The sequence below is a fragment of the Crocodylus siamensis genome, chromosome 3 (genome assembly GCF_052110815.1).
Source record: "Crocodylus siamensis isolate JL-2025a chromosome 3, ASM5211081v1, whole genome shotgun sequence".
NCBI classification, from domain to species: Eukaryota; Metazoa; Chordata; order Crocodylia; family Crocodylidae; genus Crocodylus; species Crocodylus siamensis.
The window spans coordinates 236,278,549-236,301,833 of NC_143397.1; the positions used below are offsets into that span (position 1 = coordinate 236,278,549).

Genomic DNA, 23,285 nt, shown 5'->3' on the forward strand with positions numbered 1-23,285 from the left:
TGTTTACATGTGCTTTGAGTCAGCAACCTAAAGCACAGTGGTTGGCTCTTTATTGTGTGATAAAAGAGGATCACATCAGATCATCTGAAAAACTAACTAGCTACTAAACCCAGAAAGTTACAATTAGGCAAGTTAGTGATACCACTACCAGTAAGAAGGCAGCTTCCTTTGTAGTGAAGTGATCAAAAAGACCATTGTTGGGTTTTTTTTAAACCTGTGCCAGAGAATTTAATTCTGAGAGCATTGTTACCCTTGTCGGCTTCAAAAAGTGAAGGAACGTTTCAGAAAGAGTCTTCATCATGGCCTCCACAAAGGGTCTTGAAAGAACTTGCCTTGTGAGTGAAAGGGACACCAAGAAGTACTCCTTTGCTCTAGACAGGTAACATACCTGTGTCTACTTTGTTTAATATATTGTTTTGCCTTTGAAAGTACAATGATGCAATTAATATGCAGATATTACTGCTGAATGTGAAGCTCTCAACTCTTTGTTTCAAAATGTAAGAAGGGATGCACCTGTGCACACTCTTCAAAATGGCATTATATGATATATTTTTCCTTCTAAACTTTCGTATTAGATATTTGATTAATATACTAAATTTTAGCATACTGCATCTGCATCTGTGACAGATTGAACTCATCCACTGTTGGAGTGAGTGTTTCCCTATTATGTATTTGATATGCTTACTAGATTTATTATAGGATGCAAAACCCCATTGATTATAATGTGATTTGAGGCTGAATTATAATAGTGCTATTGACTTTGTGTTTGATTCAAAGCTCCTTCATGCCTGAATGTTTAAATAATCTATTAGGTGTTAAAGAAATGTGATGGCATAAAGGGCTTGATCCTACAAAATGTTACTCACTTGAACAGTCTATCAGACTTGAAGTCAATGCACCTACTAACATTGGTGTAAGATTACTCATGTAAGTAAGGGCACATCACTCGGGGCAAGGACCCTGCCCTCTGTTGCCTGCTTTCTATTGCCTGCCATTCCAGAGCTCAGATTAGGCAAGCAATACAAGACTAGACTGTGCCTTTTGAGACTGTAAGGATATTTATTCTTAATGCACTTAATTGTATTAATTAATCTGACTTTTTAAAACTATAAATGTTTAGCTGGAACTAGTTTTACAGGGAAACGTTTCGATTCTTTATTGTGCTTAGGGATGGCAAATATTTTAAAGAAAACAGTAGCATCACTACAGCTTAGCACCTCTTGACATTTCCATTATCTCATTGTTTTCCAGGTTATTTATTGCTTGGCTCTCTTAAAATGAGTGGGACAGAAACTTGGTGTAAAAGCTGTCAGCTCTAATGAAAATCTGTCTCTGTTCATATGCCTGGGCTACTGCCATAGTTTCATAGCAGTTAAACTGTTTATTATTGTTTTAATATTATTTACCTTCTCCATAAATACACAGAATACTGTTCAAGTGAACTTTAGGAGTAATATTCCTATAAAGAAAATCCCTGTCCTATGGGGAAAAAAACTCTCTCATATTGTGAGACTCATTTTTAGTTACTAAGGTATCTCAGAGCTGGTTTACTGGCTTCCAGCTGAACAAAGCTAGCCCAGGTGTGTCCCTTGGTAAAAGGGTCTAAAAGCCCAGGTTGTTGTTCAGAATTTTACCCTCAACCAGCATATCGCACATAGACTCTTTAATGAATTTTTCCAGGATTTTCCTAGGGATAGAGATTAGGCTGATTGGCCTATAGATGCCCAGGTCCTCCCTCTTTCCATTCTTGAAGATGGGCACAATGTTGACCCTCTTCCAATCCTCAGGGATCTTCCCTGTGTGCCACAATTTCTGAGAGAGTTTTGCCAGGGGTTCTGCAATGACCTCAGCCAGCTCCATCAGCACTCTTGGGTGAAGTCCATCTGGTCCTGCTGACTTATAAATCTCTAGCTTTTCTAGTTGGTTTTGCACCAGCTCAGCATCCACAGTGGGAAGGCTATCATTCCCACATGCCCCCTGTGATCTTTATCTCACTTATCTTTCCCCTTGGTCTGGTGAAATACCAAAGCAAAGGGGCATTCAGGAGTTCAGTTTTTTTCCTTAGTGTTCATTACCAGCTGTCCAGAGGTGTTAAGCAGGGGCCCCATGTTTCCATTTATTTTCCTTCTGCTCCCTACAGACATAAAGAAGGACTTCCTATCATCCTTGACTCCCTTGGCTAACTAAACCTTAGTTGCCCCTTTAGCTTTCCTAATCATTTCCCTACAAGTGTGGACCACTGTTGCATAGTCCTCCTTGAGGACTGTCTCTAGCTTCCACTGTGGGTACATCTCTTTTTCTTTTTCAAGAGGACCACAGTGTCTCTATGGAGCCAGGAGGGCTTCCCAGCCCTTCTATTACCTTTCCTCTTCATGGGAACGGGTTTTTTTTGTGCTTTGAGGATCTTGTCCTTTAGGAACAACCACTCTTCCTGCACCCCATTCACCTTCCATCTCTGGTCCTGCATTGCCTCCCCTACTAATAACCTGAGCCTGTTGAAATCAGCATTTTTGAAGTCCAGGACTTCAATCCTGCTAGATGATTTGTCAACCTTGCAGCAGACAGTGAACCTGATGAGCTCATGGTCGCTGTCACACAGGCTACCCTCAATGTTTAAGCCATGCACCAGATCATCTCCTTTGGCCAAGACCAAGTCTAGGAAAGTGGTACCTCTGGTTGGCCCTTGCATTTCCCACATCAGAAAGAGCTCCTTGATTACAGTTAAGAAGTTACATCACTGACCTAGCTGAGTGTTCCTCTCAATCTATATCCAGGTAATGGAAGCTGCCCATGACAACAATGTCCCTTCCACATGAGGCCTCTGTCAGTTCTTGAGAGTACTCTCGATCAAGCTCCTCCCCTTGGTTCGGTGGCCTGTACTAACTGCCCACAGTTAGGTCTCTCTCATCTCCCCTCCATCCCACCCATAGCTTGACCCAGAGGGTTTCAAGCTGCTTATCTTTGGAGCCAATGTCAGCCTCCAGAGAGGTGCACTGATCCCCCACATAGAGAGGTACCCCTCCGCCTTTTCTCCCTGTTCAGTCCCTTCTGTGCATGGTGTAGCCCTCTATGGCTATCCTCCAATCATGTGAGGAGTCCCACCAGGTCTGCAAATGCCCAGACCGGGTAGATGAAATCCACACACTGAGTGATAATGCCGGACAGTGGCACATAGCTGAGCGGAGGGAACAAGGGTGGGAGGGTTGGAAATGTGGGCTTTGCTGTCTGAGGTCATTGAGACCCCAGGGTGGGACTGGCCCAGAGCTCTGGCAGAGGAGTCAAGCTCTGGCCTAGGCTAGACTGCTGCCCTGCGATGGGGGATGATTGGGGTGCTGCAGTGCTCCATGGTATGTCAATGAGATGTGACCTACTGTGAGTCAGGATAGGATGTGATACAGATGTTCATTGCAGCACTCTAACTTAAAGCGCTGAAGTCTGATGCCACATCCGTCCAGGGTTATCTTAGGGAAGAAGTTTACATCGGTCTGATCATCAGTTTGGTTATGGCTGCAGAGAGCTTTTGGTGCACTAACCATGCAATAAGTGTAACTTCTGTACCTGGCCAGAATAGCTACAATTTTACCACTGGTCTGTTTTAGTGCACATCATAATTAATCATATTCTGATGACAAAACCCTTTTCGCTTTGCTTATGTTGCTGGCCTCTCTCTATACACATTTCTGGAGCAGACCAACATTTTCAGAAGTGATTCTGTGCATGTTGAGTATTTTGTATCCAATCTGAAAAGCTCTAAAGGAAGCTGTTTTCACAGAGTTAAGTACCCATCTTCTGAAAATCAGGCCACAAACATATTTCAAATTGAACACTGAAAACCACTAATCACTGTTGAAAATCTTGACCATAAGTCACATCCTGACAAGAGATCAGTGGGTTATTGATGTAAACAATTCAATATCCCACTTAATTAACACCATGATTAGTGTAGGACTGTAACAAGTATGCTCCTAATTACATCAGTGACTTCTTGACCCAATCCAATGCTGATGGAAGTGCCTCTTGTGTACTTGTATATGCTTAGTAGATTTACTGCTCCTTGCAAAATTCCATTGATTACAAAGAGATTTTGCATACTATTAAAGAAATTGGTAAAGGCCTCCTGAATCCTTTTTACAATGGTTAACACATTAAAAAAAATAAAGGAATTGAATTATGCTAAATTCTGATTACTCTAAATGAAGTCTGCAGTATAGAGTGACAAGCCCTAATAAGTAGTCTACTATGCAGGTTATGTGACAGATACCAAGTGTTAGGATCAGATAAAGAAATGCAGAAACTTATTGCCAAGTCACACTGATACCACAGGCTACATTCTTGCTTCTCTGAGATGCAGTTACTTTTGCTGACTCTCTTTGACTCCAGAATAACTGAATCTTTTCAACTTCAACCCAGAAGTTTAAAAGGAGTCTTTGACACAGGGAACAAAAAAGAACAACCTGATAAAGGAGATCTGAAGATAAAGCTCAGGGTTTGTCCTCACATCAAAATTGTTTCAAATTAAAGTAGGATGTAAATAAGAAGTATAGAAGCACTTCATGAACAACAGCTATTTGTAGATAAGCCCTTAGGCATGTAATTGACTCCTGTCGCTTGGGCTTCCAGCACTATGAAAAGGCCCAAACTAAAGATTTTGAGGAATATTGATTCTGTTGTATCATACGTAAAACCCTTTAACATACCAGGGCTGTAAGGTTTATTTGCTTCCTCCTTTCCTAGCTTTCCTCCCATAAAAGTGAAGCCTAAGGGAAGCCCCATGGATTCAAAGGAACGTTCATCAAATGTAGGGTTTGTACCACCCTTTCTGCTCAGTAGATGTGACTCTTTACCCACAACATTTGGATGAGTCTTGTGGACCACAGGTCACACTCTTTCTGCCTCTGTGCATAGTTCTAAAATACGCAGGGAAGAAAGAATTATCCTGCACAGTGGTGTCACAGACATCCACCCCCAAGCTGCAGTCCTGTTGAACCATGGTAACGGGAGAAGGAAAGGGGATATCTGCAAGCTCTCATGGACAGGTCATCATTAACTTCAAACGACATCTTCAAATTATCTCTGAGATTTCCAAACACTGTTCTTTTGAACTTCTAGTGGCTGCTAAGGTGGCTAAGTTCAAGTTTGCAGATGTCCCACCGTGCCCTCCAAAATTATGAGATTTGAAAAATATTAGATTCTTTAAATATTCCCCTTTGGTTTCTGAGACTGGATGCTCAATTTCAAAACATTCTCTGGAGTTATGAGGACTAAAATGTCCATTTTTAATTAAACCAATGATTTTTCTATAATCATCTGCCTTCAAGGGCTGAGACTTTAAGTGAAACACAGAATGTCACAAGCATAAAATGGTCAGAAGCAGCAATGCTGTAGCTTTTATTGCAATTATATCTTTACTTAGGATATGCTGGGCATCTATAGTGCCTACCATTTTATGATCAGATACACACAATCTCAGGTTTGCTCTATATCAGCGGTGTTCAACCTGCAGGCCAGATCCAACTGGGGTAATTAGCATTACCATTGCTATCTCTCTGCCAAATCTCTGGACCCTTGTAGAGCTTCATTGGCCAGATGACATGGCTCCATGCACCAGTTCATGCTGGTGTATGCGGTTGTGTCAGCGCACAGGTTACTCTGAAGCTAGATCTACCATGTGGGGTCACTCCATGGATAGATCCAGCATGTGAGGCTGCAGACTGGTCCTGCATTGAATTATACCTGTGGATCAAACCCGTGCCACTCATCTGGCCCGCAAATAAGTCGAGCACCATTGATCTACAAAAATAGTTCTACCAACAAACCTACAGATGTGTCCACACTAAATATAGTAGAATCCCTTCTTTCAGGAGTAGAGCAACCTTTCTGAGCAGAAGAAGGGTTATGCGCATCCCATAGCTGACAGAAAGAGTATATAGACTTAGTTGCACCTTCTGCTGGCTGCCACAGTCACTCCAGTATTTGGTACCATCTCTTTCAATCATATAGCTTCTGAGTTCAGCCACCAGAAGCCACGGGGAAATGAACATGCTCTGGCAGCTTCCTGATGGTTATTGCAATCTACTGGTAGAAGCATCCTAATATAGACACGGTGTAAAAGAGGTTTTCATATATTGATTTTCCCCATTAGACCCACAAACTGCCTCTTGGGACTCAATACCCTAATAAACCAATTCTCTGTCTCCGGGACACTGCATGCACTGCTGTTGAGCTCAGATAAGTCTCCTCATTCAAAAGTAAACCTTGCTGGTCACTATTTTCTGTGAGAAATGCTTGAATTAATGGAATGAACTGCCTTGTGTTCAAAATACTCAGTTTTAAGGTAATTCTTCAGGCCCTTTCTTTTTTTCATAGCTAGAAGGGAGAAAGTTTATGAAGCTTATTGGTACCTGTAAAGTATGTGACTTTAGACATGGGTATTAATGTTTTTATCTATTGTATTACCATGCTACCAAGACTCCACAGTTAGAATTTGGGGTCCAACTGTCCATTGACACTGTGCAGATGTGTCATGAAAAGATCCCCTGCTTCAAAGAGCTTACAATCCTAAATGTGAGAGAGAGAACTTATGAGGGCAACACATGGTAATAAGGGGACTGTTTTACTCAGAATAGTAGGCAAAAGTCATAGCACATTAAGGCCGAGATGAATTAAACCAATGGCAGTTAAGTATCTAAATCTTTTAAGGATCTAGGTCTAACTTCTTAGCCATTAGTCAGTGTTTTGCAGATATCTCAGAAAAAAGTGACTTCAGGGAGACTTAAAATGGACATTAATTTGTAGTATTGTTGTGGCAGGTATCATAAGGTGATGTTGTAGTATGTTATTTTTGAAGCTCTTTATTTTTCTTAGCATGAGAGCAAGTTTTCAGTCTTGGGAAGACGGTAGTCTTGGGAAGACATTTCTGTGAAGATGCAGGATCTGGCTAGAGGAGATTCTGCAGAGCTTGCACTCTGGCTCTGTTTCTGAATGGAGTCAAGTTGTGCAACTCCCTGGGAACTGACCACTGGAGTTTGGGTGAGACTCCTGTAGAAAAGTATTTCTATGAATATTGTTTGAGGAATTTCATTCTAGGAATGATGTAAATAAAACCAGATGCATTTAACCTGCTCAAATTCCTCGTGGCTCTTTCTCTTGTGAAAATCATTGAGAAGGTACCAGAGCAAAAGACATTGGACACTAACAACATGAGAAAAGACAACAGAATTCCTTCTTGTTGGATTTTATGAGTTTTGGAGGCCCATGAAATCTAATTAAATAAAATAATTACCGGCACACTTACTGTCCCTTAGATGACTAATAGCTCATGTAAAGGTGCTACAAGTAAGTGTTTGCCTTTGTTTTGCTCCTGTAATATTTGGGAGATTTGTGGACATCATGGCTGAAAATTGCAGTCCTAACTGTAGACTTAAAAACATCTAAGGTAAGAACAACTTCAAATAAAATCAGCATGGCCCCTACATAAAGGATGTGAATATGGTTTTGATGTCTTATTTCTAAAGACATTTTCATTATTAAGTCAGATGCTGATAAAGTGTTGTTTTCCTTTGTGGGGGAGGTGTCACTTTTCTGGGAAGTTTGATAGTGCTGGATTTCACTCTTCTCCCCTTTCTTTGGAGCTCTGATATGACTTAGGAGAAAGGCAATTATAGCCATCAGCTTGTAGATCAATTCACTCGACAGATCAAATGAAAACAAACAAAAGGAAGCCAGAATCAAACATGCTTGTTAATGATTTGTATAGCATCTGCAAAATGTATTAATATTTTCTTTACTCTTTCCAGGCATGACTCAGTAGGTGCCCTCTGTGACATTCACCCTCAATGCCTTTCTTACAAAGGAAAGGGAATTGGAAATGGAGAACAGATTATTTTTTTAATCTAGGTCTCTGTTTGCAAAGCTCAAAGGCTACATCTTGTCCTGTCTCTCTCACACAGGAGGTTTGTGGTTTGACAGGCCAGATCTGTGCATCGTATGCTTTTGATTCTACACATTTAAAAATGTGTCTCTTAGATTCCTTCAATTAGTGGTGAGCAGCTATTGAAAAGCCTGTTACTCTCTGGAGCTGGCAAGAGCCTTTCTAACATGCTGGGCCAGATGCTGTCCCCTCTTATTCCTGTTGAGTTCAAAGGGAGCAGTGGATGCTCAGCCCCTCTGGAAACAAGGCCACTTTTATTAGTTGCCTAACTTCTAGCTTCTAAATGTAACACTTCTGGCTTCATCTTCTCTGTGTTGGTTTCCTCCTCACTCTGATGAGATCTGTAATACAGCATTTGTTTGCCCTGTGGTGATATTGCAACGTATTGTTAGCTGGTGGCTAGAAGGTACCTTGAATATTAAAAAAAAAAACCCAGCCCACAAAGACTATGACAATGAATAATTTCCTAACACCATAAGAAATGTTTGGTGGCTGAGAAAACAGGAGGGATAGTTTTGGAACTGCCTCCCCCAACCTGGCAGACTGATAAGCAAATTGTGACTTGAGTCCCCAGGATGATTTTAAACTTTTGGTGCCAGCCAATGGAAATGAAGTTAAGGGAAAATTAATTTTGCACACAAAATACAGAAGAGCACTGGATCTTAACTCTGGAGAGGGAGAAACTTGTATGCCAGGAGCTCCAGGGGAAAGTGAGTAAACTACAGTATTTAATTCAGCCATCTGGAATGAATCAATTTGTGGTACCTTCTGGGTCTAATACATCAGCAAAATACTGTATTTCGAGTGACACAGTCAAACATGAGAAGCCAGATGAATATAAAAATGAAACAGTGTAAGTTTCTTATAGAAGCACAGCTCTAGGGTGCTGACTGGCAGGGCAACAGGCTGCCAGATGTGATCCCTGTTCCCCAGATGGCTTACCCACAATTTATTTGCTTTTGCGGGGAAAATAAAGGAACACAGGGACAAAATGAGTCAAAAGCATCTCACATCCCAGGGAAGGTCTTAGAAAAGATTATAAAAGAGGCCATTCTTAACAGACTGGCTGATGGCAACATCCTGAGAGAGAGCCAGCACAGGTTTGTTGCAATTAGGTCTTGCTTGACCAATCTTATTTCCTTTTACGACCAGGTGACCTGTCACCTGGACAAGGGAGAAGAGATTAATGTTGTATATCTCGACTTTAAAAAAGCCTTCAATCTGGTATCCTGTGATCACCTCTTGGCAAAACTGGCTAACTGCGGCCCACCATGATCCACTGGCTGGGGAGCTGGCTCCGTGATTGGACCCAGAGGGTGGTAGTTTCATAGTTTCATAGTTTCTAGGGTCGGAAGGGACCTGAGCAGATCATCTAGTCCAACCCCCTGCCATGGCAGGAAAGAATACTGGGGTCAAACAACCCCAGCAAGACGTTCATCCAACCTTCTCTTAAACACCCCCAGGGTAGGAGCCTGCACCACTTCTCTCGGAAGCTGGTTCCAGACCCTAGCCGCCCTGACTGTGAAGTAGCGCCTCCTGATATCTAGCCTAAACCTACCGTCTGCCAGCTTGTGACCGTTATTCCTGGTCACTTCTGGCAGTGCTCAGGGGAACAGTGACTCCCCCAGTGCCTGCTGATCCCCCCTGACTAGTTTATAACAGGCCACAAGATCCCCCCTCAGCCTTCTCTTGTGGAGGCTGAACAGGTTCAGGTCCCGTAGCCTCTCCTCATAGGGCCTGCCCTGCTGTCCCCTGATCATGCGAATGACCCTCCTCTGGACCCTCTCCATGCCGTCGACATCCCTCTTGAAGTGTGGCGCCCAGAACTGGATGCAATACTCCAGCTGCGGCCTGACCAGTGCTGCACAGAGGGGGAGGATCACCTCCTTGGACCTGCTCCAGATGCATCTGTGGATGCATGACAAGGTGCGGTTGGCCTTCCTAACTGCCTCTCCACACTGCCGGCCCATGTTCATCTTGGAGTCAATGATGACCCCCAGATCCCTTTCCTTCTCCGTGCTGACAAGAGGGGAGTTCCCCAACCGGTAGGTATGGTGCCGGTTGTTCCTCCCCAGGTGCATCACCTTGCACTTGTCTGTGTTGAAACCCATCCTATTCTCATCCACCCACCCTTGTAACCTGTCTAGGTCTGATTGTAGCCTGTTGCATCCTTCCAGTGTGCCCACATCCCTCCACATCTTAGTGTCATCAGCAAATTTGAACAGGGTGCTTTTTACCCCCTCGTCCAAATCACTGAAGAAGATGTTGAACAGTGCGGGCCCGAGGACCAAGCCCTGCAGAACCCCACTGCCCACGTCCTTCCAGGTTGAGAAGGACCCATCCACTACCACCCTCTGGGTGCGGCCCTCCAGCCAGTTGGCGACCCATTTGACTGTGTGGGTGTCTACACCACAGCCCCCCAGTTTCTTAATGAGAACAGGGTGAGAGACAGTGTCAAAAGTTGATGGAAATCAATCGTCATAGTGCACTGTGATCAGTGGGGTTCCTCAAGGCTCTGTCCTTAGGCCTATTTTGTTCAACATCTTCATTAACAATGTAGACATTGGTATCAGAAGTGGACTGGCCAAGTTTGCCAATGATACCACACTCTGGGGTAAAGCATCCACACCTGAGGACAGGAGGATGATCCAGGCTGACCTGGACAGGCTCAGCAAATGGGCGGGTGACAACCTGATGGCTTTTAACACTGAAAAATGCAAGGTTCTCTACCTTGGGAGGAAAAACCTGCAGCATGCTTATAGGCTTGGCAGTGCTACGCTGGCTAGCGCTACAGATGAAAGGGACTTGGGGATCATGACTGACCACAAGATGAACATGAGCCTTCAATGTGATGAAGCTGCTATTAAAGTGAGCAAAATGCTGGCTTGCATCCATAGATGCTTCTCAAGCAAATCCCCAGACGTCATTCTCCCCTTGTACTTGGCCTTGGTGAGGCCACAGCTGGAGTACTGCATCCAGTTTTGGACTCCACAATTTAAAAAGGATGTGGAGAACCTTGAGAGAATCCAGAGGAGAGCCACGCGCATGATCAGAGGTCAGGAAAACAGACCTTATGATGACAGGCTGAGAGCCATGGGGCTCTTCAGCCTGGAAAAGCGCAGGCTCAGGTATGATCTGATGGCCACCTGTAAGTTTATCAGGGATGCTCACCAGGATCTGGGGGAGCGTTTGTTCACCAGAGCGCCCCAAGGGATGACAAGTTTGAATGGTCATAAACTCCTCCTAGACCTTTTCAGGCTGGACATAAGGAAGAATTTCTTTACTGTCTGAGCCCCCGAGGTCTGGAATAGCTTGCCACCAGAGGTGGTTCAAGCACCTACTTTGAACGCCTTCAAAAGAAATTTAGATGTTTATCTTGCTGGGATCCTATGACGACAGCTGACTTCCTGCCCCTGGGGCAGGGGGCTGGACTCGATGATCTTCTGAGGTCCCTTCCAGCCCTGATGTCTATGAAATCGATGTAAGTCACTGGGCATTAAATCTGACCATTTGCTCTTCCAAGCATACTGCCCAGAAGCATGTAGAGAGAATCAGTTGTCTCAGCTAAGTAGAGACCACATGTTAGCCTCTGACCATGCTGCTAGGGAACTAAGCTGACTTGGGGGAACACTGAATACTTAGAACATCTCCAAAATATTGAGACAACCAGATTTGTGCAGCTAATCTGTACTTGTTGACTTTGGTTAAAGAGGAGAAAAAGGAAATTTCTGCCTCTTTCCTGGTAACGAACCAGGCAGATATTCTCTCCTTTGCCTATGTCTGCTTGATACAGGAGGAGGAAAATGGAGTTGTTGCAGCTTACAGCTCCCTGGCCATGTCTACATGAGATGCTGACTGTGCACTAGCCTGATACTACTGCACATTAGCATGGCGTGACAACAACCATGATGCGACACTGCTACACAGGAGTATTAGGCTACTCCATAGTAGCATCATGAAAAAGACATTTGTTTGTGCTACTGTGCTTTAGTACTTATATAAACTAGTAATGACTGCACAATCAGCATCTCATGTAGACGCAGCCCCTGACTTTCAAACTGCTTGTGACTTGGTGGAAGGCAGAGCAGCCTCAGGCCTCATGGGCCAAATACTAGCTGTCTGCAGAACTCTGCTATGCCTTTCCCTGTCCTCTCTCCTCATATACCTTGATGTGACCCCCGTGCCGAGATAGTGGTATCAGCGTATGTGGAACTGGTTTTCACAGCTGAGTTTTTCTGAAGAATCCTGACTTGGCTAGGTGCAACCAGCTTCCACAGGAAAGAACTGGAACCAAGGTAAAAAATGTGTCCCTTTACCAGTGTCCCTTGTTATTTGATCCTTTCTCAGTATTTCATACCATCAAAAAATTCATGTTGGTGATTATAATTTTCTTCAGGATTTATATTCTCAGGGACTTTGGCAAGTTCATAAATGACATGGAAAATGTCACATAACATAAGAAATAGCCCCCTTTAACAAAATCTAGGGGACAGCTCTTATTATTCCCAATGAAAAGCCTCCAGTACAAGAAATGTGGAAGCAGGCTGCTATTACCAGAGTGTAGTTAAGCCCAACTTGGCATCATGACTCAAGGCCAATCAATTTCAAACATGAAACAATAGCTGTATTTGAGACACACCAAGATGGTATTGTGGACTGGACCTCTGCATATACAAAAGTTATATGGTTCAATGGTTGTATACATTTTACATATATATCATTGGGTGGAATTAGCCATGTATTACTGTAGTGCTGTCCCACACGTAGCATGACAGGATATAGGGGAGAGTGATTTTACTTTTGGGTTTTTATAGTTAGAGCAGCTGTAGCAACAAAAAGCTCTAGTTAAAGCCACATAATAGTTTTCAGTCTAACCTCCTGGGACAAGTCCTTTTTTTCCATGTAAGCTCTACTTGCTGCAGGAAAAAGGGTGGGAGGGACAGGGTTGGATACAAAATTAACTTACGGCCTCCCGACACTGAAATAAATTAAAACAGTCTCAGAGCTACCCTACCATGTGCATGGCAGGAAGGATGTTAAGGGCCATTGAGGGTAACCGTGCCTTCCAGTCAAAGCACATTTCTCCCCCTGCCCCATATTTCTTATACGGGGGGCTTTGAGAAGGGCAAGATTGAGGGTTTTTTGGCAAATTAAATCTGGCTGGACTTTTTATGCTACTTGAACAGTATGAAGGGACCAGACTACTTTAGAGAACCTTTTCATCATGTCCTTCTTGACCTTTTGGGCTGACATATAGGCTTTGCCTAAAGATGGATCATATTTTGTGTGCTCGGAAGCTCTGAGGCAAAAGCGGTTCAGCCATTTTTGAGCTTGAGGAGAGTGAGGAAAATATAGTTTTTTCAATTACAGGAAAGAAATTGTGACCTTTTTTGAATAATCTTTCTGCCAAAGTTGCTGGGAATAGAAAATTGAAATTTTGTACAGAAACAGACCTCATGTTCCATTTAATTTGATTTAGATTTGCCTGAGTTATGACTTTCTGAAAAGCATGTGCTGTAGCTAACTTTGGATAATGAAAGGTTATCTGAAGGAGACCATGAAAAACAGAAAACTTGGCCCAACCACATGAAAGGGACATAGCACCCCCCTGATGAGTTTACAAAGTCTCCTTCTGCAGGCTGTTCCTCATATCAGCAATGCTTTGTCTATACCACATCTCTAGCACTCCTAGGGAACTACAGTCTTCAGCATGTCCCACTTGGATATGCCAGTGGTATGTGCAAAGTGAAGTGGCAGTGAAGTCTCCCTGTGGGTGTCCTCCATAGTCTCTCTCTCAAGCATGCTGCAGACGAAACATTGCCCCCTGAGAGAGCAGGGATGAAATACAGATGGACCTCTTGTGAGTCACCTTCTGAATTCAGTGGGGCTTTCTCACTACTATGTATTATATGAGTGCTTTGCAACCTCATTTATAGCATTTGCGGCCATAGCTGCTCCTGATATAATAAAAATGAATCCAACAGTACAAATACTGTTATTATACAACTGTTATTATAAATACTGTTATTATACATATTATACCCTATTATACATCTTCACATGGGTGAATTGCAAGATTGGGCCCCTAAATGGTAATACCTTTCTACCTTCTCTTTCTTTCAATCCCATAGTATAGAACTGCAAAAGAACAACTTAAGCCAAGATACGCACCAGGAGGAACCAGAGGATTCTGAATGTAACCTGCTATGCGATTGCCAAAGCCAGTCAAAGTCCTATGAGAGCAGAAAAAGAGAACAGTGTCAAGCCACGCGGAAGCTCTGTGCAGCATCAGTCATTTGCCTCATCTTCATGATTGCAGAGATCATAGGGGAGTATTCTTTCTTTAGACATAAATAACTATGTTTTGCTATCAATGCCCTTCCATATTGTTCTCAAACATCACTATATTTGTGTACTTCTTGTGTACACATTGTGATCTTTGTTTGACAGGGAGAGACAATTTGGATAAAGTGACTGCTTCCTGTTCTCCAATTTAAAAAAAATCTCTATTTAGTTAATTACTCAAACTTTTTTATGTATATCTGACACAAGAAATGGAAATTTAGGTTGGAGATTAGGATAAACTTTCTGACTATGAGTGTGTTCAAGGATTGGAACAGGCTACCTAGAAAAGTTGAAGAATCTCCATCCCTGGGAATTTTCTAGATGAGGTTAGACAGACACTTGGCTGAGATGTTTTAGTTAGGATGATCCTACCTTGAACAAGGGGCTGAACTTGAAGACCTCATGAGTTTCCTTCTAGTCCTACTTTCTGATGATCCTACAATCACTGGTTAAAATTAGGAAGCATTTCTAATACAATAATCTTGCATCATATTTCCAAACCTCAAAGTTTCAAATCAGTTCTGTTAAATGCTGGGGTGTTATCTTTTATTGGACCAACTATATAGTTACCATAAAGATAGACAAAATTTTGAATGCAAGACATTCTTTTTCAGGTCAGGAGATGATGATGGTACACATCAGTACAATATGAAGTAAAACCTGTGTTGTACAGTAGTCTTTAAGCAATTTGAATAAACATAAGGCCAAAATCTGGGGTGACCAGGATACTGCCAACACTTCTCTTATTCATCTGGCCCATGAGGCTGGGTGAGTTGAGCACCACTGATCTATATAACTCACATAAATCAATGAAGTTATATCAGGATGGATGTTATCTTCAGATATGGGCATTGGGTTGCTCTGGATGAATAAATCCAGCCAGCATTTGACCATGCTACTTTTCCTTGGAAGAATATTCCATAGTGAGTTAGACTTTGCTTGTTGGACTTGCCCCCTGACCTCCAACCTAATTTTTCCTTTGCTCATTCTTGAAGCATTATGTCCACTAAAATCCTGTTGATACACTATGAACAATTCCTTTCTAAAAGTAGTAATTGTAAGCGGCTATTTTTTCTCATTTTATCTTCATCCCCTTCAACTAAGTTATTTTAGCCAAGAACAAAGGCCCACTTCAGCCTTGATGGGAGGGACTATGTGAAGAAACCTATGTACTGCAAAATCATTTTGTATACCAGCCCCATATAGGGTAGCGAGTAATGTAGAACCCATGCTCATATAGCTCTAGCAACCTTTAAAATCTATGAAAGCGAAGAAGTGATCTGTCGGGTCTCTCTCAGGAAATTAAGGCAAAGAGAAATCTGTCTGGTACGCCAGTCTTTTCATCTGAAGACTGAAGGACTGCACTGATGGGCTGCATTGCTGTCTTTTGTGCTGACCCTCTGTTAGAGCATGAATTTTCCTCTTCAACCCCTTCCCCAAAACATATGCTTCACCTGTATTAAGCTGAGTTGTTTGTGAGTAGGAGAATTTTACACTGTGAATATTGGTGCATGCTACTCATCTCCATGCAGCTATTTCTGGGGCCAGAAGGAATGCATTATTAACAAAGTCATATAATCAGCATGCTTAAATGTGGTGAATGCAGCAGTGCTAAAGGATAATTGGAAGGACAGATGATATGTTAACTAAATGTTTCTTTTTGCCTAATGAATCATTCAGATTCTTGCAGTGACAGCTGAGTAACAGGCTTCAAGACCATTTTGCTTCAGACCATTAAACTCCGACAAACCAGTTATTAACTGCAGTTACAGACAGCAGTCTATGGGGATTATTGCAATTATGAACCATATATTTAATTTTTTTAATCATTAGGCTAGACAGCATGTGCTAGATGACTGACCACTGAGTGACTGACAATTTTTATAGCTTCATAGTATACAAAGCAATAAACAGCCACTGTGAGTAATAATCAATCACAGAAGCCATTTGTTTGGAATATTGCTACAAAGCAATAAAGCTTATAGCTATTACACACCTTCCTCTTGAAAGCAAAGAACATGTTATCCTTCCCCCCGCTTTGTAAGGGCAAAATGCTCATGTAGGCTAAATTGGGATAAGCAACAGAAATGAATATGTATCTCATTTGCAGAAAAATATTTCTGCAAATGTACTATTAATGTGTCCTCATTCTTTGGATCCCCGTACACCCAAATGAAGTCTGTGTTTACATCACAGTATATCTGCTTTGGCTTCAAATAATATTCAAAATGGGGCATTTTTGATGGCACTTTAAGACTATGGAAATTAATGCAAGTTCATCCTCCAATGGTCTTTCTCTTTTGTTCTTTTAATGCCGACACACAGCAATTTCCTTGGCTATGGAGCCATTAGTCAGATTGATGACATATATATCTCCTCACATATATCCTTCGTAGAAGTGCTCACATGGCAACATTAGCCATTAAAGGCAAAATGTGGATTTTAATGGACTTTAATTCTATTCTGGCACCTTGAATTAGAGCTAACCCTACCTGTATCAGGCAGTTGAAAGGGAAGCCATGGCCATGTTGTTGAGACACACAAGCTGAGGTCTCAGAGACTTGTCTTGGTATGAATCAACCCAGCAGTGCATAAATTAATAGTTTGGCACCATCTCCATAAAATTTTCAAGGTGAGCAGTTTAGAGCAGGTAGTTTGTAAATCTGAATGAAAAAAGCACAACAAAATAGAAAGTATCCAAAATACAAGGGACGAATCCCACACTCAGTTTTCTGTTTACTTAGTTAACTGAAAAAAGTTTTGTGTCCCAGCTTCTTAAGGCTGCAGCATATCACACAAGGTCTTTATATATGTTGCTGTGTTAGGGCCATAGTGCAGTGTTGGGTGATGTGTCACAATGGAGGATATGGTTTGAGACTTTTTTTGTTTCATCTTTATTTGTACCTCAAAATGCTGCAGACCTTGCTCACATTTTGTGTAATCTCCATTCTGTTATCTTCTTTTATTTTGCTGCAACAAATGAGCTGCCAGAAATTTGTACAATCATTGCTATTCCTTTTTGCTTAGTATCTATTGGTGCCAGTAAATGGAAAGCCTTACTGGGAAGGGTTCATAAGAAGAAAAACATGCTTTGTGTTCCATGCATATGGAACATGGTATAATATTTTGGTAAGTATTTTGGGGTGCATCTACACATTGTCCTATGGCAATGTAGTGACATGCTATGTCACCAGATGACATGCTACAGTGACGTAGTATCACGCGGGTCTATACGTGATTACCATCTATGTCGCCATAGCAGCATACTCCCCAGTTATCACATGCTGCTACAGTGACGTAGCGGTGAAATGTATGTGCCGTATGCATGACGCAGTAACTGCACATACTGCACCGTGCTTTAGTACTTCATGTAAAGGTACCCTTGAAGGAGCAAACATTGTTCATATGATTTTGCATCATTTAATTTTTTTTAAGTTGTTGGTCTATTTAGGCACCCCTATGAGGCAACACAGACTTCTGTCTAGCTTCCACTTCAAGGAGAGTTTTTGGCTGAACACTAATTATATAAAAAAACGATGTATTCATGAAAGCTATTCCTAAGAGTTTTACCCTTCAGATACCAAAGTCCATGCTCATTGTGTCTTGATACCAAGCTGTGTAATAGTTGAATAGCCATGTAACCAAATTATCTCTAAGATTTACCTGCCTTACAGGGAAAAAACTGAATTTATATTTGCCACTTTTCTGTAATAAAACGATTCACAGAAAAGCAGAGGACATGATTTGGGGTCTCCAGTATTTGAGAGTAGCATGTTGCTTTTTATAACATTTATAACATTGCTTTTGAGTCATTTCCATGGCCTTTTTGTCACTTTTTTGTCCTGCTGATTTGATCATCTAGTTTCTCAACTCCACAACTTTCAGTGAATAAAATGTCCTACCAGATTTTCTCCCTAGTTGTAATACCTAATAAAGCATGTACCACTGACATACGGTTTATCCATGTAAATGTAAAGTTCTTCTCCCTACCCTCACCTATAACACTCTCCTGTGTATCATATAAATAGGACCCAGAGCATATTACGGATGTACAAGGTGCTTCCTCTGGCCCCGTTTACTATTGTCTATCCATTCAGTTACTCTAAATTATGCCAGGCCTCTAGCTGGATACCAAACTGGGTACCAAGCTACCAAAAAGGCTTATCCAAGATTATTTAAACCACTTTATTTGATAGCCTGCTTTGTGCATATCCTTTTCATAGCATCTAAAGAAGTGAGCCCTTGCTCATGGAAGCTGATGCATCTTTGATTATATGAGACACATCTCTACCCTGTCTTCTAGCCAAGGTATTTATATTAAGTATTTTCCCATCATGACTGATGGATTTCATACTGTACCATTGTGTGTTAATAACAATATCAGTTAATTATAATGAAGTATGAGATAGATAATGGAACAATAACATCCATTTTTTGCAACATGCTTGAGGCAAATTGTTAACAATTAAACCATAATTCCAAAGAGCTGCTATATGCTTAAAATGACCATTCATTGGATATTTTCATCCAAGCATCTGGGACAAAGAAGGTATCACAAATTAAACAATATTATGGGGAACTAGGAGCATTTGAATCCATGAACATGATACAAATTTCTCTCAGTTTATAAGAGTTTTACATCATGATCACTAGAAAGGGACTTTCCCTAGATTTACATCAAAGGTCTTTGGGTCAATACACTTATCCAATGCTATGACAAGAACATAATGATGAAAATTGTTATAATCTCGTTTGTTTACACAGGTGGATGGATCGCAGGAAGTCTTGCTGTGATGAGTGATGCAGCGCACATCCTGGTTGACTTGGCAAGTTTCCTGATCAGCCTCTTCTCACTGTGGTTATCATCGAAACCTGCAACTAAACAGTTAACTTTCGGATGGCACAGAGCAGGTACTGAATGTAGTGTACTATGACCATGTAAAATAGAAAAGGCAATTCATCATGGCAAGCCACTGGAAAGTATACTCAGATCAGGCACAGATCTGTTGGTACGTGAAGATAATGTACTAATGTTCTCAAGGCTCTCAGGATACCTCATAAATTGGAAAACAGCAAATCAGCGAACCTCAAAGAAGGAATGAATACAAGACTGGAGAGCAGTTTTTTAGGCTGAAGTATTTTTCAATTCACGTTTTAACATAGTGAAAAGCTTCCTCCTGCTTCTTTTCAAGTCAGTAGGAGAATTCTTATTCACTTGGCAGAAGCAGGATTAAAGCCTTAATCTCCTGGTAAATAAAAGTCTTTAGAAAAGTAATAATGATAATAAAGATGGGCAATGGACCCATTTAAGTACTGAACAGCTTAATACTATACTGCATCATTTATACAGGCACGTAGAGATTCTCTTACGAAATAGTAAGATCCTTTGCCACTGATGTCTTGTGTCTCTGTTTCTCAATGTTGCCACCCTTCCAGTTTCCTTTATCTATGTTGCTCTTCAATGTGTTGGTGGCATTTATTGCTTTGGAATAAGCTCAGGGGTTGAGACTAGTTTGGGTGCCTTGGGACTGGAACTTTTATAAAAGAGTGGAAATCTTTAGCATTGTCAACCAGAGAAGTTTCAAATATATCAGAGATGATCCAGGAGAAAAAATTCAAAAGATATTTTAAGCTATATGTGGTTTACAAAGTCAGAAGTGAATTTCTGTTTCAATTTGCTGTACAGCACATGCCATAGAACTTATCTCAACCAATTCCTGTTTGAACTAGGCCATATTTTTGTAGAAAAAAGCTCCAATTTGTTTTTTAAAAACAAGTCTATGACTCTAAGTCCTTGCCAATTGTATCAGTTTCATGACTTTGCACTCCTTTAATTTTATCTGCTACTCCTCCTAATTTTGTATACAATAAAAGTCCTTTGCATGGACACTAGTTAGATCTAGAGAAATTCTTAGGGTGTGTCTATGTGGGAAACTCTTCCTATTTATTCTGGTAACTTGATACTGGCTAGTTACACTGGTATAGTATAACAGGACTGTTTTAGGTGTGGCCATCTAAACCATCCTTGTCTTTCAGCTCCGGCCATAGTCAAAGCACGTAGACTAGAGTGGAGAATGTGTAGTGGTCAAGCTGCCAATAAAGACATAGTTGAAAGAATGAGTAGAGTGTACTCAAACGGATAGTGTAAGCAGGTCCTAATTTTATATAATAGAAGTAATGTATCCTGGTAGTACCAATAGTGCAAGGGAGACTGCTTAATGTTTTATTAAAATGCTTTTTAGCACTAATAAACTGCTCTATGATTGCAAATATGCTTTTGCTAATACGCTTCACTTGTTATTGAGAAATATGTATTTTCACTGAAGCACAACAAAAACAAACAACTCCGGATGAAAGGAGCCAAAAAAGTGGTGGGGGCTGGGGGGAGGGAGAGGGAGGAGAGAGAGAGAGAGAGAGAGAGAGGAATTAAACCACCAGTCCACCAGACATAAGTCCTGGGTTAAACCCTGACCCAGTTTGAAGTTAGTGACACAACCCCTATCAAATTCAATAGGGCTATAATTTCATCTTCTGTCTTGAGAAGCTGAAGGTGCAAGTGCCAGTCATGTTTTGTGTGTATGTAAGTTTTCATGCATATGTACATTAAAAAAAAATTAAAGAATAGCTGGACTCCAGGTCTACAGAAGCCGGTACTTTAGAAATTATACATACTTATTTTCACATGTATTTGTCTGTGTAAAAGTGCAGAAAAATCAAAATGTTAGTTTGCCTTTGATTTCTTGAATTGACACTTTAGGCTCCTGTCCATTCTGGATGTTGGCAAACCTCTGGAGTCTTTCATTTGGCAGCAAATTCAATTTTCACTGATGAATTGGTGGGCAACTGGGCACAAATAAGTATGAATCACAAGATGCAAGTCACATAGTGATCAGTAGTTCTGCTTCCTGCACCAGGAAGCAGCAGACACTTGGGCTCCTTTTATACTACAAAGTTCTGCCAGCAGAGCTAGATTACACCCTGGAAATAATGCAGCTTTGCTGGCAAACTTGCTGATATGAATGCAGCTCAGCAAGTAGTAAATGCCTTCTGACAACAGAGCTGCTTGCATCTGGGGAAGGTGGCATAGCCCTGGAGGCTGAAAGACTTCTGGCAGAACCATGGCTGGATCCAGGATCAAGTAGAGGGAAGTGCAGCTATGCCCCTTTCTGTTGTGTGGCTCAGTTGAGCCAGAGCCTACGACAACCGGCTGTTGTGTACAACAATCATCTGTGTATCCTGTGAACTCAGAGCTTGCAGTGCACACAGAGCTTTGGCAAGAGCTGCACTGATATGCCAGTGAGATCAGACAACTCACTGCATGTGTGCCACACCACTGACGGGGGTGTGACCACACTGCCACACCTCCCCTGGATCTGCCCTGGGCAGAACTGAATGTACACCAAAGGGCCTGGCTGCCCTACCATTTTCTCTGTGGCTAAAATGCCCTCATGTAAACTTGTGTGGACAAGTATCAGTACTCTAACTCCAAAATAGGCCACTGGTTTTGCAATAAGAGTTGGCCTTGAGAAAGCCAGACTTATTTGTACCCAATCTGGCGAAAACGTTAGGACCTGTGAAAACATGAGAAAAAACCCCCCAGACATCTGAAAGCACTAGCTTTAATTTATTAACAATTCCTTGCCCTTTAATTAGAACACTATTAAAACTCACTTGTTTAACCCCTAGAAATTCTGGGCGCTTTGATGTCAATGATGATCATTTGGATGGTGACTGGCGTGATGACATATTTGGCTAGCCTCAGGCTCCTTCATCCAAATTATGAGATTGAAGCCACAGTGATGCTCATTACTTCAGGCTGTGCAGTGATAGCTAATATCATGTAAGTTTTCTAAAATCCTCAATCTTTTGGGGATTTCCTGACATGGGGAATATGTATTTTTATACATACCCAGATGGATAGTTAGATTTTGCTCTATGGAGTATGTCAGGGTGTTGTTTTCTGATGGAAGGATATCACTGACATTTGCAGCACTGCATCTTTTTCAGAATAAGTTTGACTCTACACCAGACTGGCCATGGACATAGTCACGGAGCACAAGCCAATGAACATATGTCAGCTCCACAACAGAAGCCAGTTTTGGCCAATGCCAGTGTGAGGGCAGCTTTTGTTCATGCCATTGGGGACTTATTTCAGAGCATTAGTGTGCTAATTAGCGCACTTGTAATATTCTTTAAGGTCAGTTTTATTAGTTTACTCACCTTCATAGCAATTAAGAATAAAGTTATTTCCATAACTGTGTCATTAAATACTAAGTAAATGTTTTTGTCTCTCAGTGATATATATCATATATTAGTCAATGGCACTTATGTTCATTTCAAGGAATAAAATGGCTGTTGAGAGCAGAACAGTTTTTCCTCAGCATTTAAGCCATAAGGAAAATACAGTTGTTTTTCCTCTCTTTTTCATCCTTAGTGATTTGAGGCCTTCAAAAGCTGCCAAAGAATATCTGTAACAGTTTCTGTGTCGTGTATGGATTATAGTGCTCTGGGATTAGCTAATTAAACAAGCCAGCCAGCAACTGAAAATGATGGATTTAATTTAGTACCATGTTTATCTTTTTTTTTTTTAGCCAGAATACAAAATAGCTGACCCCATCTGCACATTTGTCTTCTCCTTCTTTGTTTTGGCAACAACCATCACCATTTTAAGGGATATTTTGCTCATCTTAATGGAAGGTAGGAACTGCATGTTCTGTTTTTTTCCCGAATCAGTACTATTATGCTCTTTTACGTCTCCCTCCATTGTACTTGAAATCTCCAGCCAAGATCATAAAAAATGGATACCTAAGGTTTGGTTCATAAGTCCATGTCCTGATTTTTAGAAGTGCTTTGCATCTTTAGGTGTTGAATATGGATTTAGGGGATTCATTTTAGGCTTACTTGAAAAAAAAACAAACCTTCAGCATTCCTTAGAGAGCAAATAGGCATTTCATCCCTGTTCCATAGAAATTCTCACATAAATCATTATAATTTAGAGCTTTTCAAAAAC

At 41.3% G+C, this 23,285-nt stretch overlaps 1 protein-coding gene across 1 annotated transcript in view; it reads left to right on the forward strand.

Annotated features, from left to right (window-relative positions):
* The first annotated feature begins 299 nt into the window (after positions 1–299).
* Positions 300–23,285, forward strand: part of SLC30A8 (solute carrier family 30 member 8) — a 33,027-nt gene continuing 10,041 nt past the window's right edge. The window contains exons 1-6 of the mRNA XM_090037370.1: positions 300–379; positions 14,062–14,254; positions 19,036–19,186; positions 21,962–22,115; positions 22,283–22,472; positions 22,867–22,972. Of these exons, the coding sequence (XP_089893496.1) occupies positions 300–379; positions 14,062–14,254; positions 19,036–19,186; positions 21,962–22,115; positions 22,283–22,472; positions 22,867–22,972 (874 nt within the window). The remainder of the gene's footprint in view (positions 380–14,061; positions 14,255–19,035; positions 19,187–21,961; positions 22,116–22,282; positions 22,473–22,866; positions 22,973–23,285) is intronic.